General features: G+C 36.0%; 1 protein-coding gene across 2 annotated transcripts in view; it reads left to right on the top strand.

The window, feature by feature from the left end:
* The window catches only part of LOC131071809 (phosphatidylserine decarboxylase proenzyme 1, mitochondrial), a 153795-nt gene extending 152758 nt beyond the window's left edge, over positions 1-1037 (top strand). For both annotated transcript variants that reach the window (XM_058007767.2, XM_059207280.1), the window contains one exon: positions 24-1037. In XM_058007767.2, coding sequence (XP_057863750.2) covers positions 24-200 — 177 coding nt within the window. In that variant the 3' untranslated portion in view covers positions 201-1037. The remainder of the gene's footprint in view (positions 1-23) is intronic.
* The last annotated feature ends 13419 nt before the right edge of the window (positions 1038-14456 follow it).

Consider the following 14456-nt stretch of genomic DNA (forward strand, 5'->3'; position numbering starts at 1 on the left):
TAGATTCTTTCAAATCCAAACAGATTGCTGTTTTTAATATGGGTTCTACCGTCGTTCTAGTATTTCAAGCTCCCTCCACAAATACATTCCAATCTCACCAAGGTGTTGATTCTGAGAAGGAAGGTAGCTCACCTGCATTAAATTTTCTATTCAAAAATGGTGATCGGGTCCGAATGGGAGAGCCTATAGCAAGATGGTGAAAAGAGCTTTGAATATTGAAACCTGGAAGATCATTTTTAATAGAAGACATTCAAGGCCAGTGCTCGAGTTCCAGTTTAAAGGTCATTATCACTATTTCCCCATGGTTGGGACATCTTAAAGGAATTTATGTGAACATTCTAATATACAGGTTCACATCTCAGATGCACCACAATTGCTGAGGTTTTGTTCTTCTGAAATTTGTTTGCCGTTGAACTTCAATCCAGGAATGCTGAGTACAAAGGGCAATAGTTCTCTCTTACACATGATACATGTTCTTAAGAACTTGGAGAAATTTCTCGAGTAACCTTTTTACCCAGTTGAGTCAGTACATGTCCAAACATGGGAGACTGGCATAAAGACATACCCTTATTCATGGTAGTGGCTTTCTGCTTAAGATGTTTGCAATGAGCTGGGGTCCATTTTTCTGAGTTTTCTTTTACTTACGCTTAGTTAATAATACGTATGGAACATTTTGAAATTAGTATTAGGGGATTTAATTAACTATAATTCACATTTCTCAATCCTCAAATTTCACTTAAAAGGGAAATTTTTTGCATTTGTGGTTATGTGTTGAAATTAAAGCTCTTATTTCTCAACGACGATTGAAAGAAAAAATTCTATAAGAGGCTCCTTATTGTTGATGGTATGTTATGGAGCAACTGCTGCTGCTCAGATTTCTTTATTGGTGCAAGAGATGCACCCTTATATCTGATTAAGACCTTTATTAAAATATTATTATTAGCACAAGTTATGTCCCAAATAACATTATTACATTTGTATTACAATCAGAAGTCTGAAATAGTGATAGTGAAATTAACAGATTTTTTTTTTTGGTATCGACGAGATTGATGGTGGTATGTGAAGCTTTATTTAGTAGTATTAAGGAGATGGTAGTCATGGTGAAAACCAGTTCCTCTTAAATTTTTTGAAGTGCATAATGAGAGAAAAAATGTCTTTATATCTAGATCAGTTATTTTAAAACAAAATCTATCAATATGTCGTTGGACTAAGTGTTTACTAGAAATCTACAAAATTCTTTTCATTGTAGAAAAAATTCTCATTAAAGCTTGGAGCACGCAGGAAACAAATCCGATTTAACTAGTTGAACTTCATATTTTATCTGAGATAAGATGCAACTAGCTGGAATTTATATGTTACCTGAGATATGATTAACTTAATACAGTTCTTTTTATTAAGGTCTCCTGATTGGGATTTTAAGAGTTTGGGAAGTTCTATTGTCATTTTGATCAACAAATTTAATAGATTCCTTATTTGCATGGGTCTATGGGTCATGCCTCGCCAAAAATAGTAAGGTCCTCATCTTTTCTCTGATGATATCCATTCTCTACAATTTAGTTGGTTTAGGGGAAGTGTATCAGTGGTCGTTATAGCTAACTTCGTGTACCTATGGATCCTTAACCTTACAACAAATTTTGATTTTTTTGTTGTTGTTGTTTCCGTATGTAACTTAACTACTTATAGCTATTATTTTGGCTTCTGGGTAGTAAAAATGCGTGTTGTGGGATCTGCTAGGCTCGCAAGGGTCAAAAAGTACACATTTCAAAGTGTCGCTTGATACCTACGTATATGCCCCAATAACCATGCACTTAAAATTGCCAATACTTAATGACCTAGTAGTTGTGCATAAATGCTGCAATAGTCGTGCACAAATGGGCCAACTATGGAGCAAAAAGCTAAAAAGTGATTGGCTATTGGTAAATGTGAAATTTATTAATGGGATTTTAGTTATCATTTTTTTGGTTTCTTCAAAGTTAGTAATTGAGGGGCTGGATTTACAAGGAGTGCATGGTTATTGGAATGCGCATGGGTATTGGTGCTCCCCCCCTACTACAACTTATATTCATTTGCCTTGGAACTATGTATACTTTTTTTGGTAGAAAAAAGTGCCCCATAACTAACAAAAGTGGGTAGATGACAGAGCACACCACACACAATTGCCTAAGATTGAAAGGAATAACTTTCAGCCTTAGACCTCCCTTGGAATGCAAGGTATTGATGATCTACAATGTTTAAACAAAACTATCACCAATAAAACTATGCAAGAGCAACAATGTTAATTAAGGGAATTTTAGATGTGATACAAACAATAATGGCCAACTTACATTATAGCACAATTATCTACCCTGGAAACTCTTTGTGGAAAACAAATTCCAACAAGTATAACTCAACTATCCACAATACAATCATATGTTTTGCTTGTGTTTAACCATACTCCATATAAGAGTATTATTAGGAACATCTATATACATAACAATTGTAGTGTTACAATAAAATAAATATAAAACCATTGGTTGAAAAAACATCTTAAAAAAGGGCCCAATTCTTTTGTTTTATTTTTGAGATCATTGCCCTTGAAACATCGCATTGGAATGTCAAAGCCCCAAATCTAATACCAAAGACCTCATTAACAATTGTAGGAATTGCACTACATAAAGGTTTACGAATGTGAAGTATAACCCATCTAACAAGTCTTCTATTTTTTGATCAATTAGAACAATAATTAGATTTATTGATTTGTTGCACTAAGAAATTTATTGCTACTAAAAAACAATCTATGAGATAACTTTCTTTAAGGTATCAACCTTCCATAATAATAACCTTTTGTTTTTAATCACATCACTAACAAAATATTAATGCACATCAATATATTTCACTTATTCAATGGGTAGGGTTCTTTGTCAAACGTATTGCACCTTGACTATTTCAATATATCCTTTAGATGTTTGAGTTTGAACTTAGATCCTTATATCAGATTTTTAAGTTCAAACTTATTACAAATCTAGATGTTTGAGTGCATCAAATTTATAAATAAAGATTTTTAAGTTCAAAGTTAGTACAAATCTAGGTGTTTGAGTTCAAATTTAGATACTTATATTAGACGATTTTGTTATTTGGTTGATTTGATTAAGAAAATTTTATCAAGCAATTAAAAAAGGTCCTGAGGGAGAAATAACTTTTGTATATATCTCTCTCTCTCAAAGATATATATATATCACAAATTGAATAACCATACAAAAATTTGTAACTATAAAAGAAAAAGAAAAGTTTTCCTCGTCTCATCAATAATAAATTTTTTTTGTTACATAATTGAAATTAGTTTTGATAAAAAAAAGATGGGATTTATGTATGTGTATGTGCATGTGAGTATGTGTGTGTGTGCGCGTGTTAAAAAACATCGAACCTTCTTATATTATATTATATGTATTTATAAATACATCGAACCTTCTTTTATGGGGTGACTTGCATATGCAAGTTGTGGGCCTTTGACGAGAGCAAGTCACACCTCATTGTGCAGGCAACCTACATATACAAGTTGTGACCTGTATGTTCACATGCATGTCTCTGTGCACACACGTGTGTATACATATATATTCTTTCTCTCAAAAAATGCCCATAACATAAAATATAATATCATATAAGAAGGTTTGATGTTTTTTAATTCACACATAACATAAAATATAATTTAAAAAAAATTGAGCAAAATATATATATATATATATATACCCATTTGTATGTATAAAATAAGTAAATATAAAATAATTATATAATGATTGTGTGTGCATGTGCATCATTCTAAATAAAAGAAAATAAGAGACAAGTTCAAATGAAAAAGAAGATAGCGAATGTCTACCATGATAAAAACTCTTAAATTATTTTAAAGAGAGATCAAATTTTTTAATAGGAAGAATCGAATTAGTATTGTGGGAACTTATTGAGATCTAGTTAGAAGTTTATTTGGAAATTATGTTGTCATATATAATAACTTATTCATAGCAAATTTTGTACGAATTCTACCATTCAACATAATGCAAATAACAAAGCTATGACTTGGGTTCATCTCATAGTGTGATGGTTAAGTGGCTTTGTTATTATGGCCACTAAGGTCCAAATTCTCATTGGATGATTGTGATCACAAGCTTGTGCTTTCGCTACTCCGATGTGCTCGAGGGGGTTTGAACCTTAGTGTTGATTTTGTGGGCGTTTATGCTAGGTTACTTAGCAAGATTTCACGCTTTTGCTGCATACCATTGTTGGGTGGTGTACTCATAGGCTTTGAGCCCTTGTTAGGCTATCATCCTCACAAGTTTGGATTGTTGTGCATTCAGATTGGGAATCAAGTCCCCCAATTGTGGCATCACTTGGTCTAGGTCAGTCATTTTTTTTTAAATTCATCAATAAACAAAGCAAAGCTATGACTTAATTTAAACCAGGAGTTACAGAAAAAGAATAGTAGTTGCAAAAACTTAGTTGATTTCACAAATTGGGATAAGGAGCATTGGTTTAAGATTAAGATTAGAACTTCAAACTAAGACAAAACTATATTCTAAGATGAGATAAACAATGTAAACAAATAGGATTGAATTCGTTTAATGATTAATTATAATGCCCACTTCAAATACTTATTTTATTTTTTTGTCTTAAATTTTAACAAACACATCAATTAGTAAGCATTTGGGGTTCTAATAAAAATTATTTGATAGGTAGATCAATTGGTTGTTGCATAATTTCCTTTTGTATACAATAGAAACTGGTTAGAAAGTATTTCTTCAATTTATATGTTTTAAAGATGTAATTAGCTTTATTCTAAGATCAAAATAATGTTGACAGTTGTTGTCATTGATGAGTAAGTGTTGTCATTGATGTCAACCCTCAGCCTATGTGTGTAGTCATTAATAACATGCCGATGGAAGGAGAATGATGTCTCAGGTGTTGGCAAGGTGTTGTCATTGATAGATAGTGTAGATGAGTGATGATTAAAGATGTTCCTTGCTGTGAATGTCCACCTTCTTGGTGTTGATGTCCACACCCAGTATCTTATGATGATGTCTATATGATGACGTTGATGTGTTGAAGAACAATGATGACACTGATGAGGGTAAATATATTATTATGATATCATATTTAGATGAGGATTAGAAGCATGATGATAAAGTGGATATGTTACTAATGGTGTTGATGGTTTTGTACTTGCTACAAACTATTGTGATGTCTCTCTTGTTGCTCATGGGTGAGCAATTATTGCTACAAGGTTGATTTGGTTGTTGCAAGTTGATAAAGTATGGTAACACAAGATAGTGTTGTGAAGTTTGTCCCAGAGAATGCTTCACATTCCTTCGTGTTTGCAAATGTGATCTTGAAGTTTGGGATTCATTGTTTGTGTTATGTGAATTTTGCACTCCTATCTTTTCAACTTCTTGGTGTTGCAAAAGATATATTAGGTTCATATGCTACTCTAATCACATGTGGATATCTTGGAGTAGCATATGAACCTAATATATAAAAAGCAATAATCTAACCAAGTGCCTATCAGCCAAACAAAATCTTCTTGTCAAAGAGATATGTCATCATGTCTTGTTGTAAGGAAAGAAGTATCCTTGTTTAAGATGGTTGTGCGTATGTTTTTGCTTAGATGTTTGATTGTTTTCTGATTTGATAATTGGTAATCGTTTAGGTAGCTCAAATGTTGTTTTGCATATGACTCGATGTTTATGTACAAGGAATGATTTTATTGCAATGTTTTTCATTGATTTTGATGCTTTTATGATGTTTTTGGGTTTTTTGAATATTTTTTGGAATTATTTTAGGACATTTTTTGAATGTTTTTGGTCTTTATTTTAGAACATTTTTCGATTGAGTAACTCAACGAATCATCAATATTGATAATCCTCTTCCATTGTTAGGTTTAAAAAGCTGCCCACAATTAGGTGTTGGTGTGAAAGCATGATGCAAGACACATGAGACAATAACCTTGATTGTAGATCAATAACAAGCCATGGTAGATATGATGTATGAGCGGATGCATGGATGTGATCGCAATAATTTTGAAAGACAATGGAGCCACTATCTTTACGAATGAAACCTGTTTGCCAGGTTTTTACCACCATACTTATCCAAGGCACCATCGAAGTTGTTTTCACCGTTTGGATGAATGACTTTTCTTTACTATTTTCTTGATTTAATTTTTGTTTTTTAATTTTTTTGTACTTTTTTCAGGACTTTTTCTAAATGCTTTTTCTTTTCCGAGTTGCTACGAGCCTGATGCTCTGCACAATTTATTGATGGAACTTTTTAAGATGTATGCTGTTAATTGGATCTGCCAGTGGTTCCCCTTCTAAAGTTGCTAATTGATATGCCCTAGACTCGAAGATGGCGGTGATGACATATGGACCCAACCAATTGGATTCAAATTTTTTCTAGTGTTCTCTGTTTGGTTGATTGTGAGGATTCTCTCTAAGAACAAGATCTCCTACCTCAAATGCGCGAGGTCTGACCCTGTGATTATAGATTTTTCTCATGCACTGCTGATATGATTTAAGGTGATTGTAGGCAGCTTGCCGCTTCTCATCAAGTAGTTCCAAGTCATGAAGATGGGAGACTCAGTACTCTTCATTATTAATTAGTTTGTGCAAGGAAACCCACATGGATGGTAATTCAACCTTAATACGCAAGATAGCTTCTGCTCCATAAACAAGTGAGTATGGGGCTGCACTTGTAGGGGTGCGAATGGTGGTTCGATATGCCCATAGTGTGGGATTCAGACGTATGTGCTAATCATGACTGACATCATTGACTGTCTTCTTTAAGATCCTTGATATGTTCTTGTTCGAGGATTCTGCTTGACCATTTCCTTGTGGGTAATATGGGGTGGAAAAACGGTGTTGGATATGAAACTTCTCACAAAGTTCTCGGCCATCTTGATTTTTGAAGGGAAGCCCGTTATCTGTGATGATGGACATGGGTATACCATACCGACAGATGATTTAATTTAGGATGAATGAGGCGATCTGCTTGCCGATGACTTTGGTGAGTAGAATGACTTCGATCCACTTTGTAAAGTAGTCAGTGCCAGTAATGATGAATTTATGACTAGCGGATGAAGATGGATGAATTTTACCCACAAGGTCAAGTCCCCACTAACAAAAGGTCCATGGTGTTGCAATGGGTTGCATTTCTTGCGTAGGTGCGTGTATCAAATCTCCGTGTACTTGGCACTTCTTGCACTTTCTGACAAAGTAGTAGGAGTCTCTTTCCATGGAGGGCCAATAGTATCCTCTCCTCATGATCTTTTTAGCCAATGAAGGGTTGCTTTAGTGGGCCCCATAGATACCTTCATGAAATTATTCTAAAGATATGGTCACCTCACCTTTCTCTAAACATCGAAGGAGAGTACCATCACGACTCTAGCAGTATAGGGTTTCGACAATGATTATGTATTTGGCATATTGGCGTATGAAGGTTTTTTGTTGATTGTTCGATTGGTTTGGTAGAAGGATTTGATCGTGTAGGTAAGCATAAAATTAACCATACCATGGGGAATCGAAACCGATGAGTTGACACACCATCTCTGATTCCAGAATATCATAAGCAGGGATCCAAAGTTGGTCAACTAAGAACTCGTAGTGTGTTGAGTTCAGTGGAAGATTGAGAAGAGAGGCTATGGTAGCCATTGCATCTATAGCTCTATTATGCTCTCGAGGAATCTAATCAAAGGTGATAGATGTGAATAATTCCTTGAAAATATCAAACATTTTATTTTAAGGCATGAGCTTATCGTCCTTTGTTTGGTAATCATCATTAACTTGTCAGATGACCAGTTGTAACTTTTAGTAGACTTGTAGCTCCTTCAAGTTATATTGCACGACCATTCTTAGTCCTGTGATCAAGGCCTCATACTGTGCTATGTTTTTTGTGCATGGGAATGTTAGCCTCTATGATTTTGGAATGCTATTACCTTGAGGTGTGATGAAGAGAATGACAGCTCCTGAACCATGCCTAGTTTATGATCCATCAAAATATAGCTTCCATTGTTGTGCTAGCATGACTATGAAGATTTACTCATCTGGAAAATTTGAGATGAGCGGATGGTCTCCTATGAGTGGTGCTTCAACCAACTGATCTGCAATTACATGCCCTTTGATTTCTTTACGGTCCACATACTCTATGTCAAACTCATTGAGGATCATAACCCACTTTGCCAAGCGGCAAGTTAGCGCCGCTTTATTGAGTAAGTACTTGAGTGGATCTATCTTGGTGATGAGCTATATCTTATGGGTTAGAATGTAGTGTCTTAGTTTGGTTGCTGCCAAAATTACTGCAAGACAAGCTCATCCAATAGGCGTATAATTGAGTTCATACCATACTAGTGTCCTAGAGATATAGTATATTGCACATTATTTTCCTTCTGCATTATGTTGTGCTAGCAATACCCCTAAGGCCGTAGTTGTAGTTGATATGTATAACAATAATGGTCTATCTGGAGATGTTGGTGATAGAAATGGTTGTGTCATTAGGCATTCCTTAAGCTGTTGGAATTATTGCTGACAATTCTCTTCCCATTTGAAGCGAACATTCTTATGTAGCAGATGTGTGAAGGGATGGCATTTATCAGCCAATTGTGCAATGAAGCGAAAGATTGACTATAGCCTCCCTTGTAATGTCCTCAACTGAATAATGTTTTTAGGAGGTGGCATCTCCATGATTACTTTTACCTTTGCAGGATCAACCTCAATGCCCTTGTTTGAGACAATGTATCCTAGGAGCTTCCCAGAGGTTACTCTAAAGACACACTTCTTTGGATTGAGGTAGACATTATACTATTCTAGTTTGGTGAAGATTTTATCCAACACTGTGAGGTGATCCTCTCTTGTTAATGATTTAGCTAGTAAATCACCCACATAGTCTTCCATCCCATTAGTGTATGGATCATGTCATGGAAGATGGTAGTTATTTCCCTTTGATATGTGGCGCTTGCATTTTTCAGACCAAATGGCATTACATTCCAATAGTATGTACCCCATGGGCATGTGAAAGTAGTCTTGTGTTGATCTTTTGGGGCAATCTTAGTTTGGTTGTATCTTGATAACCCATCCATGAGTGATATCATTGCGTGTCCTATTGTGAGGTCCATGATCATATCAATGTTGGGTAGAGGGAAGTCATCCTTAGGACATGCTTTGTTTAGGGATGTCCCCAATTGGGTTTGCCACTGGTACAATGTTGGAGATCCATTTCGCATAATCAATGGGTCTTATGAAACCACCGTCTACCAGCTTCTTGAGTTCTTCTTTTACTAGCAATGTGATCTGAGGATGCATCTTTCTGAGCTTTTGTTTTACTGGTTTTGCTCCTTCTTCTACTCTCAAATGATGCATTACTAGCTCTGGATCTAGTATTGGCATGTCTGCATAGGACCATGCAAAATTGATTTGTCTCTTTTGAAAGAACTCTACAAAATCAGGATCTTCTGCTAGAGTCAATGATTTTGCTAGATGTATTATGTGTGGATTTTCTGGTGTTCCTAGATTGACTTCCTTTGTCTCCTCTATGAGAATGGATGATCTCTCCCGATTAGTGATAAAGGGGAGAATGTCAAACATTCCATCTTCAGGCACCTTGGAGAGGTTTTCACCCTTGGATGGGTCCTTTGTTTTTACTTTTTTTTTTTGGATCCAAAAGTGCCACAGTGTGGTTTTCATTTGAAGATCCTATTTTGATTGTAATATTTTTGCGATTGAAATGTTTGGCATTCTCTCCAAAGTAAGCTGCATTGTTGAGCTCAATAGCATACCCAACCTTGTGATCCCCGCTTGGTATGTTATCTCGTAATTCAAGAAAAGCCTTTTGATTCCCGCTTGGTATGTTATCCCGTAATTCGAGAAAGTCTATTATCTTGTCATCATTTTGGAAGGTGTCAAGGCACGAGGGATTTTGCTGGTCCCAGTCAATGAGTTTGGGTTGGATTATTGGCATTACCTCATCAATAAGGTTGAGTTCATAGGATGTGCCGGTTATGGTTACGATGGAGGTATTAGGGTCATCGTGAGTATTGTCTTCTTTGTAATTGGGCTCGGGAGGTGACCTAGTTGTCCTTGAAGTATCATCACTATTTGGATTCCAACAGGTCTTGATCCATGCCTCTCCTTCAACTCCTTTATCTTCAAAAGTATCAAGAGACTCCTCTTCAGATTCATGTGAAACTAAAGAACCACATTCATATTCATGTGAATCCATCTCCAAGTCACTTTATATAATACTATCATTGTAGATAATAGGGATGCCTCCAGGTGTGAAATTTTTGGTGACAACAACTACAGGTGTTTTATCTGACAGGGTTGCTGGTGTTGCTTGGGTATCTGAGATGGACAAAAGTGACATCTTGGAAGTGATTGACTTTTGTGCAACATAACCTTTTTTCTTGTTTGTTGCATGTGCAGACTTTGCTTGAGAAGTGCTTGCATGACTTGGATTTTCTGATGTTGTAGGTTGATTTGCAATGGACATTATCCTTCTTCTGGAAGAGATGAATTTATAAGTTGGTTGCTTTTGTTTGTTTGTAAGCCTGAGCTTAGAAGAGCCCCCTGAACTAGAGTTGAATCCAAGTCCCATTTTATCTCTTGGTTGTAACAAGGGTTGTAATGGCTCTTGTACACCTTGCTTGTGGAATCCTAATGTGCTATGGCCATCATAGCCCATCTTTTGCATCATGCTAAAACCTTTGCTATACCTCTCTGTAGGGATCTTTATTTGTTGTTTACCTTTATCAGAAGAGTCTGTGTAGATCCACCCTGCCAAGTCTTCATCAATAGTTTCTTGTTCTTGTGATCTTCTTGGGATGACTCCATAAAGTGTATTAGTATTGATTGCAATAGGTGGCTTGAGTGAAATTTGTGGTTTGCCATGAGTTTGAGGTGAGAGGGGTAGTTGGCCAACACAAAAAAGTTGACTATTGTTATACTCTCCTAGGCCTTCATCCTTTACCTTCATCTTTAGCTTACCCTGTTTGGGTGTAGGGATCAATGTACTGGTTGAAGAAGTTGAGGAAATACAACTTCAGAGATCCCAAGGACACCTGCATGGAAATACTTGTCACAAGAGAAGAATGGAGGTACATAAAGCAAAAAAGCATAAATGCTCCGAAGAAGAAGATTATCATTCAGAAAGGGAATCAATTAATGAACAAGTACAATACAATCCTTATAAAAGGATAATAGCAACCCTAAAGGTGTGCAACCCTAAAGAAACCCTAAAGGGATAATGTGAATAATTATTAAATACCTACAATATTTATTAAATGTCTAAGTTTAGCTTAAGCATAGAGTTTAATAGACTAATAATTAAATAAATAATTATTAGCTAATACAAGATAACTCTAACACCTCCCCTTAAGATGAACTTAGGGGGTAGCTAAAAAACTAAATGCATGAAGCAAAAAATGCAACTACATGATGAAGGCAAATTTGGGTCCTGGCAACAAGGCTTGATGAGGTACCCAATCACAATCAAATCTCTATAAACTGGAGAAATAGAGAAAACCGCGTGGGAAAAAACTCTACTCCAAAAAGAGATGGAAAAGCGAGGAGAACACCACTGAAGCAGGAAATAGCTGCAAACATTGTCGAAGAGTAACTGCTGATCTGAAGAACCTCCACTAAAATATAACATGACTAGGTAGAGAAGACTGTAATCTGCATGAGTGCCCTCAAATGACCCTACTTGAATAAGATGGCAAACAAAGGCAAACAACTAAACTCGAAAATACAGATGGCATGAGACACCAAAGCCTGAAGAGCTGATCAATCGAACCAGGGAAGCATTAGAACCAACAGGACAAACCTCCTCATAATGTTGAAAAGGGAGAGGAATAGATACACTGAAAAGAACGGCCAACAAGAACTGCATGACGAAGAACCAGGAACATCGAAGGTGCAAAGAAAGTAGATAGTGTCGTGGAAGGAACACTCACTTGACACACAACATAAGGCGAATGTCATGGAAGGAACACTCACTGGACAAAGGTAGATGGCAAACAAGGCAAACATCAACCCCCTCATGACACTTTATAAGTAGTGCATGTTCAACAAGGCACAAGATGTGCAAGATCCCAAGTAAACAATGCACGATGGCACTTTATCTCAGTGCATTTGCATAAAAGAAGCTACAATGATAATAAGAGTGGAAACAAAAAGAACAACAAAAAAATGAGACATCCTACTTAGAGAAGAGATCCCAAGACCTGAAACAACCAAGGTATTCACAGAGTGCTGAAAAACAAAAAACTAAAGAAAAAATTCCTCAAGTAGAATCTGGATAGAAAAACCATATGGCTGGAAAGTACACAGGACAATCTTTCCAACGATATAAAGTTTTCGAAAAATGGAGTTCGGATGGCTGCTCAAGTGATGTCTCCCGGAGTGCACAAATGAAATTCTGACTTTGACAACAAAAAACACCATCAAAAAAGAAAAAACAGAAGATCAAAACTCGAGATCTAGAGAGAGCTCGAAAAGATCTTTCCGACAATATAAGGTTTTTGAAAAAGTGCCTCCGTATGACCAAGTTATGGCCAAAAGAAAAAACCCCTCTTTTAGGGCATAAAAAAGATTTAAAAAAAAAATAATAATAATAATAATTTTAATTTTTTTTTTGATGAAAATTTTCTGACGCATTTGCAGGTACAGCCATATGGATTTATGTGCCTCAAAAAACGTGCCAATAAAAAATCATGGTCCAGATGCACTTGTCACCGAAATAGGTCGAATTATATATCAAAATGATTGGAAATGCCCTTCGAAAGCCAATGGTGAGGTTTTTTTTGGCCCAAACTGCTCTGATTTTTTTGATGAATTTCTCGAAATTCGTGCAAAAAAAGGCAAAACCAAAGAAAAAATTTCAAAACCCAAATTTGTCAAAATTTGACAAATTTTATATGGAAATGGGGGTTTTCGGGCATTTTGAGCTCAACGATGAGGTCCGTTTGAGCCCAAAATGATCAGAAACAAAACAGCTACTCCAAATCCAATAAAAAAACTCTGAAAAAAAACTTGAAACCCTCCTCCAAAAAATCTTCTAAAAAATCAGGAACAAGTAGCAATAGATGTAGGCTTTGATAGCATGAAGAAGTTGATGAGATACAACTTTAGAGATCCCAAGAACACCTGCATGCAAATACCTGTCACAAGAGAAGAATGGAGGCACATAAAGAAAAAAAGCATAAATGCTCTGAAGAAGAAAATTATCATTCAGAAAGGGAATCAATTTTTGAAAAAGTACAATACAATCCTTATAAAAGGATAATAGCAACCCTAAAGAAACCCTAAAGGGGTAATGTGTATTTAATAATTAGAATAATTATTAAATACCTACAATATTTATTAAATGCCTAAGTTTACTTAAGCGTAGAGATTAATAGACTAATAATTAAATAAATAATTATTAGCTAATACAAGATAACTCTAACATTGGTGAGAGAATTTGGATGGATGTAGGATGATGATGCAGTGGCTTCTCTGTTGTTGAGAATTCTGAGTGGGTAGTTTTATGCTAGGCATGCCCCTGTCGTGTATCCCAAAGCACCAGAACGTTGAGAGTCATACCGTACCGGGGCGATCTCTCAAGTGCCCTGAGTCCAAAAAATTATCAAAATTTGACGGACTGTTTATTCCAATCCAAGACACATATGGTTGATCCATTTGAACCCGTGGGGTCATGTGAGGCTCCTCTACAATGGCCTATCTTAGTTTTTGATAATTTTTTGGACTCAGGGCACTTGAGAGATCGCCCCGGTATGGTATGACTCTCAACGTTTTGGTGCTTTGGGATACATGACAAGGGCATGCCTAGCATAAAACTACCCACTCGGATGCACACGACAAACCAAATCTTGCTATGACGGGTAACAACATTGCATACAAGATCTTTGCCTTTGATCGTAATGGTTGCAACTTGTTCATTGGCATCATAAAGGTTATTGACGGTATAGGTATATGGTGCATGTGTATAGTTTTCTTTGTTATCTTGGTTCTTAACTTGATGGGAGGGACCCCGTTTCTCATATGATGGGAGTGGATTCTTGAACATGGTATGATCTGTGTTTGAAGTTTTTTCATTGTGGCTATCCACTTCTATGTCACCTTGATCAATGAGGTCTTGAACGATATCTTTTAACCGATGACATTTTTTTATTGTGTCCTTTTCCCTTGTGAAATTCATAATACTCATTATCCCTCCACCATGAAGATTTAACCTATGGTTTGTAGTTTGATGTTTTAGGTAACGTGATGAGATCAGAATATATAAGTTGCTGTAATATCTTCTCAAATAGAGGTTCTCCCAAGGGTGTGTATGTTAGATTTGGTTTGTAGGTAGAATACCTGTTTTTAGGTGCTCTTGTTGTGTGTTGGGAGCTTGATTTCCTTGATTGTTTTAGGGATTTCTTTGGTTGGTAGTGTGGTTGT

The sequence above is a fragment of the Cryptomeria japonica genome, chromosome 6, assembly GCF_030272615.1.
Source record: "Cryptomeria japonica chromosome 6, Sugi_1.0, whole genome shotgun sequence".
NCBI classification, from domain to species: Eukaryota; Viridiplantae; Streptophyta; class Pinopsida; order Cupressales; family Cupressaceae; genus Cryptomeria; species Cryptomeria japonica.